The 18721-nt window shown below is 43.9% G+C and overlaps 1 protein-coding gene across 1 annotated transcript in view; it reads right to left on the bottom strand.

The window, feature by feature from the left end:
- Positions 1-1747: 1747 nt before the first annotated feature.
- PTCHD1 (patched domain containing 1) overlaps positions 1748-18721 on the bottom strand; it is an 89511-nt gene continuing 72537 nt past the window's right edge. Inside the window, exon 3 of the mRNA XM_048493299.1 lies at positions 1748-8995. Coding sequence (XP_048349256.1) covers positions 7344-8995 — 1652 coding nt within the window. The 3' untranslated portion in view covers positions 1748-7343. The remainder of the gene's footprint in view (positions 8996-18721) is intronic.

The raw sequence follows: 18721 nt of genomic DNA on the forward strand, positions 1-18721 counted from the left end.
CTCTGTGAGCTTAGTTTTCCATATCCAGACATTTTGAAGGGAACAATGCTTCTGTGAGAAGGAGAGAGATCCCTATTTCCCACCAAGCCAACTGATGTTAAGTCCCTGAAGAAGTCATATATGCCCCCAAGGGGCTGTTGGGAATACACACCACTAATTTAAACAGATTGGAGACCCACTGAAGATTAGGGTCATGACATACAAGTAAGGTGGGTTAGCTTTTCTCCAGTGAACTTGTCCTGACCTCCTAAAATCACAAGAGTTTAAACAAACAGCAGCTACTGGGAAAATATTTGAATTCAGGTAAACAGCGCTGACAGAGGACACAGGACAGTTGAGTAACCGTCTGATCTTCTACTTTTGACTTTTGGATAAGATGAATGAACATTTTAGGGTAAGAAAAGTTAACTGTTGGGATGGTGGAAGAGGAAGAAAGTTTCATTAGACCTAATAGGCTTTTGATGGTATGATTTTAGAAAACCAACCTGGCTTATTAATGAATTATTATTATTAATGAATAATAAGTCCTGTAATTGGTGCCATTCACTTTGGCTTGTTTTGTTTTTTAAAAGATGGCATATAAATCTACAAATAAATATTATCTGAGGCCGTTTCCGCACGGGCAGAAAATGATGGCCTGGAGATGGTAAAAACACCGTCTCCAGGCTGCCATTTCACCGAAAAGGCGCAGCTGCAGCGCAGCAGCGCCTTCTCAGCGCCGCTTCCCGCCCGACCTGGAGCTGGCGTTTCCCAAAGCCTTTCCCTAAGCGCTCTTTTGGGAGAACTTGCCAGAGGCGAAGCCAGTCGCTTTAGCTACCCGGCCCGAGCGGCATGACTTCCGCCGACTTTCCCACTCCGGCACTTCACCCTTGTCCCTGGGCCTCGGCTGTCATCGGAGGCCTGGGGACACGCTTCTACCCTCGCGCCCGGCTTGAGCAGGCGTGCAGGGCCAGAGAGGCGTGTCCCCAGGAAACCTTCCGCGATGCTTTCCATTTCTTCTTTGAGCTAAGCCGGGTCGTATGGCGCCCGGCGCCTCAGCGGCGCCCGTACCGCCATCTCTTCCGGCCTCGACCGTCCGTCGCGGGACGGTCCCAGCGATCTTTGCCAGGTCGGGCGCAAAGAAGCGCCCGACCCAGCCGTTTCCGGGCCGCTGCTTGCAAAATCGCGGAAATGGCCTGAGATAGAATTTTTTTGATGGAAAAAGGTGGAGTATTTTTGGTGCTATCAGACCAGAAAAAATATGGAAATCAGCACTTGGCTCCTTCAGTACCACAGCTTTGATAGAAAAGACACGTGGAGAGAGCTTCAGAAATGCCACCAGTGCTCAATTGTCCATAGTTGCAGTAAGGACAGGATGAGGGCCTGGTGCAGACTCCAAATCTGTGGCATTTCCTAAGCACGTCCATCTGTACCATCACTGTAAAGTGTTTTGAAATAGTACAAGACATTTCTGTTTATATGAGCATTTATATTTTTAAGGAGAGGTAATGAAGGTATGTTTGAAGCCAAAAAGCTATGATATTCTGACTCCAAGTTCTTTGACTCATTTGAATTATGGTTATGTGTGGACAGATGTCTCGTAGGCTTCTACAACAGACAGCTATACTATAAAGCTCTCCCAAGTCTATGTATGGGAGGACAAGCAGAGACATTTCAGAAGGATAGGCTGTGAGTCAATGGTAGAGCACAGGCTTTGTATGCAGAAAGCTCTAGATTCAATCTGCAGCATTTCCTTTAAAAAATAAAATAAAATAAAACAAGTAAAAGGTGATGTGAAAGATCTTTGCCTGAAACCTTGGAGAACTGCTGCCAGTCAGAATAGGCAATGCTGACCTTGGAAAACCAATGGTCTGAGACAGTACAAGGCAGGTTCACATGTATGTGTGTGCTCAGTATGTGTGAAAACAAGTATCCAGTAGTCACACTCTCAGACTTTAGCATGTATTCTTGGCATGTACTGACTCATGCAACAAACATACAGTAGTCTGTGTAGCTTTTAATCTCTCAATCAGAATCATATCACATAAGTAACTGCATATGCCAAAATTTGTTTTTTCTTCAGAGGCTTGTATATATGTTTCTTCCAAGACTTTAGCTCCCAGAAAATTGCTCAAAGTGTATTTTCACAGCTTATTCCAAATTTTCACAGATAAAATGAAATATTTAAAAATAGATTTGTGTCTGTTTTCCTAAAGGAGCCAAATAATTGTCTGGAATAGTGTTAACCTATTGGCAGGTGAACCAAAACAGGCAGTGCTGAAGAACACAAAACATCTCTTCAAAAACCCCTAATACTTCTGCATCCAGTCTAGTTGTATACCCTCACAGGATAAAAAGACATTCTGAAACCTTTTGTTCAAACATCAAACTTTTACATGTCTTTGTGTTTTTTCAGGTTTAGCTATATTGTTGGTATTTAGAAAAAGATCAGTTTTTCCTTGCTGGACAGAGTTTTTTCAGGGTTTTTGAGCTCTAGAGTTCATCCCATTTGCATGGTTTCCAATAAAATGCTGGGCATGCATTTTGTATATGGGCCATTAACGGTGAAACCGTTCCTGTTGCTCCAGTTTTCCTTTCTTCAGTTTCCCTGAGATTCAGAATGCTTGTAAACTGAGAATGAACTCAAAGAAAACCTAATCCCCATAGGCAAGAAAAGTCTGAACTTGTTAGGAAGACAATGATGGCTCTCACCTATTTTTTTAATGGAAACAGTTTTTTGACAGTTCTAACATGGTGTTCCATAAAGTTCAATTATTTCCCCCCTTCCCAATGCTATGCAAAAATGCTAAACTGGAGATGTGGAATTAACTGCAGATGACAACTGCATTTGAATCAGCTGTTCTGAATTAGTATCTGAATATGGTATTGGGCTGGATCAATCCAGAGAAGACTGCAGAGGCATTCAAGCTCAGTACAGAAATTGCAGGGGTACTGTTGACTGGTGCCACTGCTAACCATGGAATGGGAAACATACTACTCTGGATGGAGTTTAACTCTCACTGAAAGAGCAGGTTCCCAGCTTAGGATTCTATAAGATCCAGATCTATAGCTGAATGCTCAGATTTCATCTGTAGCACATAATACCTCAGCTAGCTTGCCAGTTGTGAACCATTCTCAAGTGGTCTGATCCAGCTAGTGGTGACAGAGTTACTGTAATACTTTATGTGTGGCTGCTCTTTAAGATGGTTTGGACACATCAGTTTAGTCCAGAATTCAGCAGCAAGATTGAAAGCTGAAGCAGGTTATGGACTAGACAGTTATCTAATAGTTTCTGGCCTCAATTCAAGGTGTCTTATAGGGCTTGGGTCTAGATATTGTTCTCATGTAGTCTGCCTGGACACAACATTCATTATTGCAGGCTGTTGTTTTCATCCCCTGCCTTCAGAAGTGAGATCACATTTTCAGTGGTTGCCCCTGGATTTGGAATTCTGTCTTCTGTACTTGGTACCATTGTTGAACATCAAAGACAGGGCTTTTGTTTAAAGTCAGCTGTCTTTTTGTTAATTGTGTTTATTAATTTGTTTAATTGTGTGCCTCCCCCCTGCAGTTAGTTGTTATTTTTGCCTGTCTCATAAAGTTTTTAAAATGCTGCTGCTTTTTCAGTTGCTGCTGCTGGTATAACTTTCTTACAGTGTACTCCTACAGTGTAAACCGCTCTAAATTCATTGAAATCAATAGGCTGAGAAGAGTGTGACTCTGCTTAAGATTGCACTATTAACATTTTAGTTGATTTTATGCTGGAATGTCATATGTTTATTTACTTTTTTGGTTTTGTTTTAGTTTAACCTGTCTTATGCACATTACTGTGAATCAGCTGCATTCAATAAAGTAATAAATGTTTTGATGGAACATCATCTGATCTAAGTTGAACAAGATCACATAATACATGGCAATATGAAGTGCTTTGAAGTGCTCACCGAAATGCATGCACAGAGCCTACATGTATACTGTTTGGAAACCCTGCAATGAAACAGAGAAAGGCATGATTCTCCATGTAGACTCTAATGTTCCAATGTAATGTAGGGACAGAGCTTGCTGTTATGATCCCATTCTTTCTTACACATGGTTATTCTGTTCCTTTAGAATAGTAGGAATATACAAATTTCCACTTTATGCCATTTATATATGATAGGCTAAGTACACAACTAATGCAAAAATAGATTTATGATAATATTGCTGTCAAATTTTATAGACATTGTCAGAAAAAAAGACAGCTGCAGTTTTAAACTAAGCGGGGAGAACTCATATTAGAAACTAGATTTTTCTAAATAAAATTTCTAACATAAAATATTACAATGATGTTACTGATGAGCTTTCATTGGAGCAGCAACTGGTATCTGAGACTCAACCTCAATATAGGCTTGCACTAACAGTATATTTTGTGCATGTGCAGGAGCTTGTTCTATATCAGGGGCTAAAGCTTTTTAGGGACATGGCCTTTGACTTCTGAAATGAATGAGCAATGTGAGCTGGGCAAATTCCTTTTCCAGTCCAGGTAGCTGCAAGTTTCATTGATACCACTGAATTGCTACAAAGTTCGAGCATGGATAGGAATGATCCTGTTCAATTAACACTGTACTCTCCTGAGTAGTAGTCTGCCTGGTTGCTGTTGTTATCAGCCTGTCCTGTGCCAAAGAAAGATGGCATCCTCTGCCCTGATGGTTGACAAGAATGAAGTTGCATTACAACTTCCAGTTGCTACTATATATTCATCTGAGTTCTGTGCAAAGAACAATTTGCCAAGTGGAGGCAATTTTGTGTGTGTTTCCATTTTGGAAAGGATAAAGGTTTGGCAGGGATACAAAGTCTGGCAAAATATTTTATACTGAAACAAAACATCTTCAATTTCACACACAGCAATAGCAATCAAGAGCAACAAAAGGCTCTTCTAGCAAAGCAAAGCACACAAAAGCCTAAGATGTATCTCTGAAAATAAACAAAACATGCATCAAACTTACTAGTGTATTACATAAATAGTATAGGTGGGTAACCATGTTAGTCAGTAGTAGAAGAACAATACTTGAGTCCAGTAGCACCTCAAAGAACAACATTTCCCATGATACAACCTCTCGTGACTCAAAGCTCAGTTTGTCAAATACCATTAGATACCTGAGCAAGTGAGCTTTGACTTGTGAAAGTTTATACCCTAAACATTTGTGTTGATCTTCTAAGTACTACTGGGTTTGAATTTTGATGAAATGGTATAGGTGTTTGTCTACATAGGTTGTCCAAACCACAGGCTACTGAAAACACCTGGAGCCTAATTTGATTAGTGAGAACTATCAAAGGTATTTCCATCTATCAAAAATATTTTGCATTCTTCAGGTCCTTTGAGTGAATGTGCATTGGGTATATAATACAGTCTGTAGTAACGGAAGAAAAAGCTCATTCGAACTTTGTTTGAAGGTTTATTTTTCCCCCTCAATTAGAAGAAATGTGTTTTAGTTCTCAACTGTGGTATTAACATCTCAGTCTTATTCTCTACTATGGCAAACAGGAATTTACACAAGGAACCAGTATCAGCATACAAGTCAGCTTAACCACTCCTCATCTTGCCTCAATCTTAGAGCTCAACCATGTGTGAGATTAACAGGAGCCATTGTGGGTCTGCTACAAGATTATTCCAGCACAGCTTGTGCGCAGCTGCTGACTTAAAGGCTTTTTCAAGGTAGACCATGGAATGAGTAAAAGACAGCAATGGAGGCAGATCAGTGGTGTTAGGTACAAAGGGCTGGCAGACCAAGACTGCCTCCCTATTACTGGGGCAATGCTGCACAGCTGCTGACTGCTTGTACTAAGGATTTCATGGATTTGAGAAAGTATCATGGTAAAGCATCCCACATCTGCTGTGGCACAATCATTGCATCAACTGAAGTAGCAGCATAAGATTTGGTTGCTGATTCCCTTATTAAAGTCCATCATAACTTCTTGTATGTAGTAAAGTGCATATGTGGAAAGGTAATACTGTTTTCTCCATATCACAGATATTGACACTGCTTTAGATAGTATAAGGAAATATACCAATGAGACAAGATTCTTAACATTTCTACTGCTCTGGCATAAATCACTGCAGGGACATTATCTGTAAAATTGGTGCCTGCCTGTCTTTGGCATGTCATAACAATGACATTTTTTCAGGGCAGGACGTGGCTTTATTGAGGTCCATCATTAGGGTAGCTGCTTAAAACATGGCCTTGAAAGGACTTCACAGCATTCACTGTTCAGAAGTCATCACTTAGTTAGTAGTCCCATTCATTTCCAAGTGTCTATTGTATATAACATGGATTATTGAAGAGAATTGGGGATGAGGATCTATGTTGCATGTTATGTAAAGCTGTTCATTGATCCTTTTGGAGTGCATTACTAGTGGGTGGCCTGGCATGAAGGCTCTTATTTGTTTGAGGAAATTAGGCAACTGAGGTTTTGTTCATGGATTTTGGCAGAGGTGCTTAAGATATCCCTTCTTTAGGCTGCTGTAAGATCATCTCGCATAGTTTAAGTTAGTGCTACAAAGTATAACACTGGTAAACAGAATCTCTTCAATGAGAGGAAACATGTTCAGAAAATGGATTTTTATCTGAGAAGCAGAATGATTTGTGTGGCTGTGTGCCTTATGCATATAATCAATACTCTCTCTTTTAAAAAAACACTACAAAATTATGTTATATTTAAAATATACTGGGGATTACTTGCATTTCAAAACATCTATTAATTCAGAAAGGAAGGCGACAACAGCATAACCCTGCGGTGACAGTGATTGCTGTGTTTACCATTATGTACCCTAATTTGCTTGGCTTTTTTGTATGTTTTACAAACTTGCATATATGTTTCCATTCATAAAAAGAAAAAAGAAATAGAAAGGAAAGTTCAATGGGATGTCTAAGAGCCATAATAGCTGACTCATTGGAGTTATTGCTGTTCTGAAAGTTTTCTAAAGGTATGTCCAAAATGTACACAATGCTCCTTCAGTCTTGACAGTTGACCTTTCAATCTGAGGGAACTCTGCCACAAAAGCAGCAGATTCTGCAGGGTAAACACAGCAACGTATAATTTAGTAACCCATTACTATTCAGTTATCTCAGGCACCAACCAAACTGAAAAGGAAATCTGCAATTTGTTATTTCAATGCATGTAAAGTTTCTGCTGTGCACTTTTTATATAGAGGCCAATCAATTGGCTTCAAACAAAATTCTTTTCTCCCCTTGCCCTTACTTTCGCTTTGGGTATTTCTAGTTTTATTTTGCAAATGAAATCCATGCCTCATTTTATAATCAATATGATTTTTCATCTCTCAGTAAAATCTAGGGTTAAAGAAAAGGAAAAAAAACTAAATAAACAACTAGTCACACGGTTGTAATTTGGTCAACCACTCGGGTGCTATCCATATCTACCATTTCTACACACTCAATTTCCTCCCTGTTCTCAGGAGTTTTTTTCTCTTTCCTCTTTTTCTTGGATGGCGGGAGAAAAGTCAGTATCACAGGTAAAATGGCAAAGCAATGAAAGAAGGTGACTAATGCTATCAAAAACAAGCACCTGAACAGTGTACGGGTCAGATTTGAAGGCACAGCTGCAAGAGGAATCAGACCAACAATATAGCAGAGGTAGCTCTGTAAAATAGCTACCCCGTGCACTTCCAGGGCATTCTTTACCCATTTAGTTCTTGTGAAATCTTTGCCCAGGACAAATGTTGACAAGAGAGGTGCACAGTTGTCAACTGTATAATTAATCCCATAAATTAAGCACAACACAGAAATACAGTCCAGTTCTACTTTCCACAAGGTCATAAAACCTATAACTCCAAATTCGACTGAGGCAACAGTGAGCGTGAGCCATACATTGATGAGAGAGTCTGCCACAAGAAATGCAGAGAAGAAGAGCAGGAATAAAGCACTGATGCAGGAGTTCTGCAAAGGGGCCCCCACATATGAGGCATAACGATCCATGTATACAAATGAGGGGTTGAAAACAATGAATTTAACCTTAGATTTGAGAGAGAGCTTTCTTAAGGTTTCCAGGAGGCGGTAAAGCTCTTCTCTTTTGGTTTCCATTGTCTTAGCCACCAAGAACATTCTAGAGGCTACAACTTCAACTTCGTTGTACTTCTTGGAGAAAATGATATCCTCTGAAAAATGAGCAAACTGAGGGGTTTTCAAAAAGGAGTTTCTCAACATATCTGTAAAATTCTTTCTCGGTAATCCAGTTGATATGTTGAGTTTTCTAAGGTAATTTAAGTAGCTCTCAAACCAAGATATCCTCACAAACCCCTTGGTGTATTCTAGCATGTCATCTTGAACGGTCATGTTCCAGTATTCTATTGATTCATAGATATAAAACCCAATGACAGGGCTGTAATTACTGAAGTATTTCTGCTGAGCAGCAGTATACTCCATGGTTCGTGTCGCAGTAGCTATAATGTTACTAAGGTCTGACTCTTCGTTGACCTGCAGGTAGCCCATTAAGGCAAAGGAAATATAAATTAGGTAAAAGAGAACTACAAAAGGCTTGACATAAGTGTTCGTTATCCAATCACAGTAATAACGCTTGAGGAAACACACCAAAAGGTGACTTTCATAACTGTTTGTCTCCTCTGACTCTGTTGTGTCCTCGCTGAATTTGGCTGTCAGAAGGAACCTATACCAAGCAGGTTTCTCTTGCAATACCTCTGGCTTTGGTACCTTTCTGCAGAAGATACTATGCTGGTAGTTATTTTCTATATAGCCAGTAAACACGAGGCTGGAACCATAAAAGGAGAGTACATAGAGGTAGTTGAAGAAAATTGCAATACAGGAATTGCAGCAGAAGATCCTGGCTGCTTCAATGTTAGTGAAGGGGCTGGCACCTATTCCAAAAGTAACCAGGTACATGGCAGTGGTGAGAGAGAAGGAGAGCATGGAGTCTGCAAATACAGCTGCTGTTCTCTCTTTTACATGTTGGTCTTCTCTAGTTTTCCTCCAGGAGGACAACATTTCAAAAGTTCCATATAATCCATGACCTGGAATAAAGAACAAAGCCACTGTTTAATGATGTTAGAGTTTTAGTGAGCAAGGACAAATCAGCAAAAGTTAATGGATTGGATCCTATGAATTTCAAGCACAAAGGTGCTATTGGCTGCAAATATTTCCTGCCTTGCCTTTTCCACAGCAGCCTCCAGTGAGCTCTGAAAAGCTTGTTCTAGGGCAAAATGTGGGACAGGAGGCTTGGTAAGAAGAGGAATCAGGTGACATGGCCGCTATCTCTTTTTTCCTCTACCACAAGAATCTCCACTGGAGCAAGAGGTGAGAAAGGCAATTCTACCTGATGTTGTCTCTTTCCAGAAGCCCCTTGTTTTTATGACCACCCGCCCCCACTTCTTTGAAATTGGAGAAACCTAGGCAGGAAAGATCTGCTTCCACAAGAAACATCTGCTAAAAGATCCAACAATGTCCAAGGCTACATGCTTTTGAACACATTAATTTAAGAAGCAATTGTTCTGTTGCAGAGGAAAACAACATCAAAATTCTCTTAAATAACAGAGCTATAATAATCAGGCCAAGTAGAATTCAATGCCAAAGAAATCCAAATGTATTGCCAAGGAGAATTATGCTAACAAGACTTGTTATCCACATTAAAACTAAATTATGCACATTGCATGCCATGTTTTCACTCTGCAAAGATTTTAAAATTACCTAAATTAAAAGAACGTAAACTATATGTTATTGATGTTGAAATCAAACACTGAGCTCAGCCATGAGGACTATTTTATATAAAATGGAATGGAGCTTAGAAAGAGAGGACATGGCACAGATCACTAGTTTCCTTTTTCTTCTTGTTTTGCATTGAAGCAGAGAAAGGTCTGCACCAGGGAAATCCTAAAAATGTACTCAGGAAAAAACCATGTAAATCAATACTATGCAAAATTTGTTAATTTTCAAAACTATTCTTAGGGCAATATCTGTGCACGTAGTAAAGGTGCATGTGTAAATATTTTCCTAATGCTACAGTGAATGCAAAACCCCTTGCAGAATCTTGAGGATCTATGGTGGGTTTTTTTTAAAAGTTTCAGGCTGTCATAGTTGAAAATATATTTTAAAATATGGCAACAGCATATTCACAAAGAAAGCCCTCTGACAAAAAAAAATCCTTCCAATTATGAGGAAATGAAATGTGCTTCATGATATACAAAGGCAGACTAGATTCTTCACACTAGGTTCAAAATTGTGTGGGATGTAATTAACCATCCCACCAATCACAAGAAGTAGAAACTTCCTTTAGAAACCACAAAGATGGTTAGAGTGCTCCATCTCCTCCACAAGATACAAAATTATGTGTAAAACTTCACATACATGGAGCCAGGGAAGTCCTGGCAATAATTAATATGGCAGAAATTAGGAAGTCTGGCAGCCCAGTCCAGATGGGGGAGGAGCTGTGCTGTGGGAGTAGCAGAGGGCTGTGCCAAAGCTTTTGCCCCCTCATGCCAGCAGAGGGAGCAAAAACATCACAGTTCTGTGGTGGGCAAACCTGGAAGTCCAGGCCACCATGGAATATACTGACATCTGAGCAGATGCCAGAAGCAGGGCTGGAGCCACTGGCATTCCAGGCCAGGAATGCCAGTCACCGGCCTTGCAGACTTGTTCTATGGGTGGCTAGAGGGATTTACACTTAATTTTCTTTCTGTGCTGCCCAAAGTCCCCCTAGAGATAGTGTGGCTCTGCCTTTGCAGCACTGTTTCTGGCCACCTCTGCACATCCCCCCATCACCTGTTTGTGGTATAAAAGCATAGTCAGTATATTTTTGCCAAGAACAAGCCTATGGTCAGCAATTCCCTAGATTTTTTAAATTAATGCTATTGCTGAGATGAGGGCAATAAAGGACACATTGTTGACAGCATTCAATAATACCTGTGATGTGAGATCACTTCCCTCATTACAATATTCAGATACTGGATGTTCTTGAAAGTTGCTTCCATCTCTTGCCAAAACAGAACATATGATTCATTTTAAGTATATCTGCGTTGCACACAAATAAGCCAAGAATTTAGGAGCAAGGCATGACATGAAAGTCATGTCATTTCAAGGATGTGCAGAAGCATTTCAATCTTGGAAACCATTAACAGAGAACAATTATCTGAAATTAAAGCATCTTGCCATTTTTGATAGCAAAGTGATTTTACTAAAGGTTGTAATGAAGGGCTAGTAGCTAGAAGTATTCCCAATAGACTGGAATATTATGTGGCCTTTTATCAGTTTATCCCTTTTTTCTCTTTCTCTACATGACCTATTTGGCAAATATAAAAAGATGATTTTACTCCTTCATAATATTTTGGATATTCATACCTTCCTCCCGACATACTCATTGACTTAATTTGGATGTCATACAAAACCATAGTTTAGCCATGTGATAATCCAAACTCAAGCCACTCTACTGTTTATGGTTGATGTGATTCGCCCACCCCCATAGGATTGGGCTGTAAATGAGATAATGAAACTGGATTGTTCCATTTCTTAAGAACATGAGAAAAGCTCTTCTGGATCAGATAAGTGATCCATCTAGTTTAGCATCCTGCCTCACACTGGTCGATTCCCCACGGTCAATTAATCGTGTGATACTCATGCGAAATAACCAGGTTTCAGGAAGAACTCCCCACTGCTTGAGCGACAAACAGGGATTCATCCCATTTCTGGTGCTCGTTCTCCCCTTTATCCCTTGTCCTGGCAGAACCTGCTTGCATGTACAACTTTTCTCCTTAGCATCCTTTCGATCTAGTTTCGTGGGGAGGAATGGGGGTTCAATCCGTGTTTAAAATTCCCCGCTGTGGAGCATGATGCAAGTCTAGCAACCAATTAGCTCTGTGTGCGATGTGCGTGCAGCCTCTTCTGGGTTTTGGTTAGCATAACAAAAAACCACTTACACGATTAACTGTTCACCCTTCCAAACGAGTGAAAACAAATGCCTAAATGCTTAAACATTTATCCTTGCAAACGAGCAAAAACCCACTTAAAAGCCTAAACATTTATCCTTGCAAATGATTGAACCTCAGGTTCCCGCCCCCAAAAGGTCCCACCCCAACACGGCATGACAGCCAATCAGGAGAGACCCACAAAGGAGATTGTGTGATGGTGGGAACTGCTACATTTCTGGAATCCGAGACAGGCCTACATGTCTTTGCTGAATACATGACGCGGTGGGGAGGTTGAAACCCCGATTTCTTTACAAACTTGATCTAGATAGAATTTCCCCATGGGGAATCAACCACTGTAGCCAACCACTTCCTCTGGAGATCTAGCAACAAGGCATTGAGGCTGAGGGCTTCCCCTGCCAGAGCATCAGAGGTTTACTGCCTCTGAATATGGAGGAGCATTTTAATCACCATGACTAGTAGCCACTGATAGGCCTATCATCCATGAATCCATCTAATCCTCCTTGAAAGTTGTCTATGTCTGTGGCCATAATTACATCCTCTGGCAGTGAATTCCAGATTTTAATCACTCACTGTGTAAAGAAGTGTTTTGTTCATCCTGAATCTCTTGCCAATAATCTTCACAAGATGCCCTAAATTTCTAATACTTTAGGAGAGGGAGAAAAAGTTACTGCAATGGCACCCCTTATACCTTCTACACTTCTTTAGGCAGGGAAAGCACTCATTCAGCTTTTCCCTGCCTCTTTCCCTTTAGGTACTCAGGTACTTCAGAATGATGGAAGCATAAATCGCGCCCCAGGCTTCAGCCTGGAGGCGCCATTGCAAGGGGGGAGGAACGAGTGGAAGCCTCCTTCCCCGCCGGCCGACTGAGGCTGTCACGTGGCCGGGTGCCGGCACATGACAGGGGCCTTGAGCAGCCTATAAAGGGCTGCGTCGGCGGGGACCGGCCTCTTCGGCAATTTAAAGATGCTCGGGCAGCGATCCCCCCCCCGTTAGCGGGGATCTTTCTAGGAAGCAGGGATGTTTCCCAAAGCCGGTGTCAGGCAGGGTGGTGGCCGAGTCGGAGCGGCGGCCACTCTCAAAAAAGGCCTGTGAGGCTCTTCAGGCAGGCTTATTTCCCACAGGGCCCAAAGCCCCTGGTGGGCAGCCATTTTAGGTCCTCTTAGGCTACCCCTTAAGGGGCCATCTTATTTCCTTAGTGCCTGCCACTTCGTTTAGATAACAGATGGAGAGATCCAGCATGGTGTAGTGGTTAAGAGCAGGTGCACTGTAATTTTCTGGATGACCCAGATTCAAAATAACGGATGGAGAGATCCAGCGTGGTGTAGGGGTTAAGAGCAGGTGCCCCGTAATTTTCTCCGGCATGGGTAGTGGTTAAGAGCAGGTGCACTTTAATTTTCTGGTTGACCCAGATTCAAAATAACGGATGGAGAGATCCAGCGTGGTGTAGTGGTTAAGAGCAGGTATTCAAAATAAGAGATGGAGAGATCCAGCATGGTGTAGTGGTTAAGAGCAGGTGCACTGTAATTTTCTGGATGACACAGATTCAAATTACAGATGGAGAGATCCAGCGTGGTGTAGTGTAAAAGTGCACTGTAATCGGGAGAACCAGGTTTGATTCCTTGCTCTGCTTGAGCTGGGGAGGCTTAAATAATGCTTTCATGCTAGAAATTTATTTATTTTATTTATTTATTTTTTGAGCTTATATACCGCCCCATCCCCGAGGGGCTCTGGGCGGTGTACAACATAGAAGAAGGCAATATAAGCAATTAAAACATTTAAAAGCAGCGAGAACTGTAAAAATTTCCAGTAATATAATAAGTTACAATAAAAATAAGAGTAGATGGCATTCAGCAGTCTGCTATTATAATTCCATCCCTTCCCCTAAAGGGGGGGAGAAACAGCATCCCACGTTCTGATCTAAAAATTCCCACCCCCTTCCAAAAGGGAGGAGTGGCGAGTCTAAGATGACAGCTGACCCCGGTATCAGGGCCGGGGAAGGGGGCACCATCAACGGCTGGTCCCTCCAAAGGCCCGGCGGAACAGCTCCGTCTTACAGGCCCTGCGGAACTCACCAAGGTCCCGCAGGGCCCGGACAGCTGGAGGAAGAGCATTCCACCAGGCCGGGGCCAGAGCTGTAAAGGCTCTGGCCCGTGTGGAGGCCAGCCGTATCGCCGAGGGGCCAGGGACCACCAGTAGATTGGCCTCCACTGATCGGAGAGGCCGCAGGGACATATGGGGTGATGCGGTCCCGAAGATACGACGGTCCCAGGCCGCGTAAGGCCTTAAAGGTCAATACCAGCACCTTGAAGGTGATCCGGAATTCCACCGGGAGCCAGTGCAGCTGGCGCAATATTGGCTGGATGTGCCCAGGTGGCGCTGCCTGTCAGCAGGCTGCTGCTGCATGCTGGACCAGTTTTAATCTCCGGATCAGACGCAAGGGAAGGCCCGCGTAGAGCGAGTTACAATAGTCTAATTTGGAGGTGACCGTTGCATGGACCACAGTGGCTAAGTCCGCTTGGGAGAGGAAGGGCGCCAGCCGTCGGGCCTGACGAAGGTGGAAAAAGCAGCCCGGGTTGTATGGGCCACCTGGATCTCCATTGATAGAGACAAATCCAGGTGGACCCCAGGCTGCTTAACGGAGGGGTCGGCGCCAAAATGACCCCCTCTCACACCGGCGGCTGGAAAGACCCTCCCCCCCCCTTCACGGCCAAGCCAGAGGATCTCCGTCTTCGATGGATTCAGTTTTAACCTGCTCTGCCGCGAACCAACCAGCGACCGCCTCCAAACAGTGCTGTAGAGCCACAGGGGCGCGGTTGCTCCTCCATCAACAGAACGAGCTGTGTGTCATCTGCATACTGATGACAAATCAGCCCGAACTCCGTACCAGCTGAGCAAGAGGTCGCATATAGATATTAAATAGCAGCGGGGATAAAAGTGCCCCTGGGGTACACCGCATTGAAGCTGAGCACTTCCTGGAGGCTTGATCCCCGCACCTCACTTGCTGACTCCGGCCCCGGAGAAACGAGACAATCCATTGAAGGACAGTGCCTCGCACTCCAGAGGCAGCCAGGCGGTGGGTCAAAAGGTCGTGGTCGACCACATCAAACGCTGCGGTGAGATCTAACAACACCAGCAGCGCCGATCCGCCTCGGTCGAGCTGAATACGGAGTGTATCTGTGACAGCGACGCAGAACAGTCTCCGTCCATGCCCAGCACGGAAGCCGGACTGGAAGGGTCAAAAGCCGATCGTCATCCAGAAAGCCTTGAAGCTGCTCCAACACCACTCTCTCAATTACCTTCCCCAGAAACGAAAGATTCGAGGGCGGGCGGTAATTGGCCAGATCCCTCGGATTTAATGGTGGTCTTTTTAAGAGTGGGCAGACCACTGCCTCCTTCAGCCCATCCGAAGACTCCTTGCTCAAAGGGAGCCATTGATTATACTCAACAGATGGGGTCGTAGCTCCGCCTGGCAGGTTTTCACAAGCCAGGACGGGCACGGATCCAGAGGACAGGTAGTAGGTCTAACAGCAGCTAAGGTTCTGTCGACAGCAGCTTCAGAGAGCAGGGAAAACTGGGCCAAACAAGGGCTTGAAGACGGCAAGGGAGTCTCCAGTTCACTAATTGTAGCCAACGTGGATGGAAGGTCATGGCGGAGCGACTGGCGATTTTATCCATGAAAAAAGCTCATAAATGCCTCACAGCTACTGCTCAATTGAGCATTTACCGATCTCTCCGATAAGGAGGTCAATGACCGAATTATACTAAACAATTGTGCTGGACGAGAGCTAGCGGATGCGAGGAGGGAGGAGAAGACTGCCCTCTTCACTTCCTTCGTCGCCACCTCATAGGCTTTCATAAGCGTCCTATAAGATGTTCGCGCAGCTTCGTCGCGAGTTTTCCTCCACACTCGCTCTAGACGTCTAAGTTCCCGCTTCATACGGCGCAACTCCTCGGTATACCATGGAGCGCGCCGTGAGCGGGGACGTAGAGGACGCCGGGGAGCAACAGCATCGATGGCATCGGAGAGCCGGGAGTTCCAGTCCTCCACCTGCTCATCGAGCGTGCCGGCGGGTTCAGGGTCCCGCAGAGCATTCAGGAAACCAAGTGGATCCATAAGTCTCCGCGGGCGAGCGTAAATCGGCTCGTCGCCTAGACGGGGGTGATGTGGCAGGTCCACCCGTACCTTCAGGGCATAGTGGTCAGGCCTCCACTCTCCCCACAAGAAGCCATTTTCAAGCTATGGCCTGGAGCTTTTCTGGAATTACAGCTGATCTCTAAACTATAGAGTAAGCAGCTGCTTTGGAGGTTGGATGCTGTGTGCATTAGAACCTATTTCGTTCCTACCTTTCCCCAACTCAATTTACAGGAATTCTCCAACCTAGAGATGGCAACCCTATCACCCCAACACTTGGAAGGAAGTCAGTAATGTAAACGAGCAGGACTTGTAGGGGTTTAGTCATTTATGTTTTGAAATGCATATTGGGCAGCCATGCATCATGACTATGCCTTTGAAAAATAGTTATCAAAACCTTTCTAAGCATCCTGATGATAAAAGGATTTCAGCAGTTGATTGCCCTTTGCCCACTTCTTTTCTACCTGTCACAAGGTAGGTACGTTCTCTTCCTTTGAACATAGGCAAAAGAGCACACTGCCACTATGCCAAGCAAGAGAAGTTGATAAACAAAGGGACTGTAATTCAGCAGTTTTTATAACTGGTGGTGAGCAAAAGGACTTGACATGTGCCTTTGAGGGGGCATTGGGAGATTCAAATTTATTAAAATAGACCATTCTTTAAGCCAAAGCTGGCTTGTCAGAGTTCGGAGGTTAACTGGGGCTGACTCTGGTTGGGCAGATTCCTTGCTGATTAAGCCAATTATATATGGTTCAATGTAGACAATTATACCATGCAGAAATCCATCGAAAGTGATCATCCCTCTGTGCCTACTAAGCGACACTCTAGGTTTTTTATAACAAGTTGTTGGGAAAGTGTCTTCACTGGATTTTACACAGGTCTTGGATTTATAGGACAAGTGTTGTTTATGGGCTTGAATTCAAGCGGTCATGGATGCGCTTTCCCGTTAGAGCACCCAAACTTGTCAGCAGGGTTGTAGCACTTTAAAGGGCCTTTAGGCCCAGCTTGCAAAATCCAAGGGTGACCATACGACTTTCGGCCATCAGTGTTCACTATGGCACCACAATATAATACCGTCAGAGCCTAGCTTGGCATGGACGTTTGTCAGACAATCCAGCCACTTTGGTAAGGGTTGGGCGCTTAGCCCAGGAGTGGTGTTGTTATGTGAACTAATTGGCATTTCTTTTTTTTTAAAGGCTGGTTTTTCCAGGTATCAACATGGATATTGCCAACAGTTTAATTCATCACCAGATGGATTGTTCCCGCTCCCTGGCTCCCAAGGCAACAGTAGCCAGAGGCATTTCCAAATCAGCCACGTATTGGTGGGCTTTATTTAATTTTATTTATTTATTTATTTTCAACTTGATATATCACCCCATCCCCGGGGGGCTCTTGATCTTGCTTGGCCAGGAGGCCTTTTGTGGCAGTAGGGGACTCCTTCAGGTCTCCTCCCCCTTTAGTACTTGATTACTGGATGTAGTGGGTTCAGTCTTCCTCTCCCTGTTCCATCATAATGGGAGGTAGCACCTTTAAAAAAAAAAAAAAAGGGAAGTGCCACAGGCCATGTATTTTGCCGATATGTGATTGGTGACAACAATCTGGTGATCTGGCTGGCTGGTTCCAAACTGCCCAGCATGGTTCAGGGGTTCAGGTATGGGGCTAAGACCTGGGATTACCACATGGAAACCCCCACTGGCACCAGGGAAGCTTGCTGTGACCCTGGGCCAGTCACACACTATGACTCTGCTTAAGAGGACCAGGGTGACACGATGGCTGGCAGGGCAAACCACATCAGCAAAGAGAGGTGGACGCTGAATCTGGTGACATGGGTTAAACCACACCACAGGGTCTTCATGCTCCAGTCAATGAGGCAGCTGTGGTCCCAGCTCAGTGGCCAGCTATTTCAGGCAATTTCACCAGGGATGGGTCTCCCCTATTTAGATGGTAGATTTTGTTTTATTTTATTGCATCGCACGTCTTATTCAAATGAGAAAGTGCCAGAACACCAATCTTTTCTGACCTCTTCACTTCAACAGCACCGGCTGTTTAAAGTAGACTCCAGGATAAGTATTGATCCTGCTTATACTTAAGTTCGATCCTGGTCATGGTTCTGTGCTTTTACTCTTAGTGTTGGCTTGGAATTTTATCACTGCGGCTTTTTTCGAATGGGTTCCTCCTGCATAAGGGCTCCTGGCAGTGGCAGAGGACAGTCACCCCAGAGCAGGGTATAGTTAGTTGACAAGGTGAATGGTCAGCCTCAATTCTCTCTATTTTCTTTACCTAGTCTTATCAAAACTTCAGCCAACTGGAGTGTGGATCGGCTCAGGCTGGTTGGTTTGCCTCATCGATCCAGAGGAAGTGGAACCTCGGTGGGGATTCCATCATTAAGCCAGCTGATTCGGGCAGTATGGTTGGCGACGGGATGTGCTGCCACTGCTGCTCAATGTGGTCCACCGCTGGCCAGGGCTCCGCAGCTAATGGGATCATCATCCTGCTCAGTAGTTTTCAGTCAATAGCCGAAAACTGGGCCATTCCCACTCCCGAAGCCTGAAGGGCCATGGTCAGTTGGCAGCAATATTTCCCTAGGCCACAAGACCATAGGCAGCCCATTACAAAAGGGGCTCCTGAGAACGCTGCTTTGGCCTTTTTATGGCTTTTTCCGGGCAGTGAACTTGTTGCCCCGCTCA

The sequence above is a fragment of the Sphaerodactylus townsendi genome, linkage group LG04, assembly GCF_021028975.2.
Source record: "Sphaerodactylus townsendi isolate TG3544 linkage group LG04, MPM_Stown_v2.3, whole genome shotgun sequence".
NCBI lineage: Eukaryota > Metazoa > Chordata > Lepidosauria > Squamata > Sphaerodactylidae > Sphaerodactylus > Sphaerodactylus townsendi.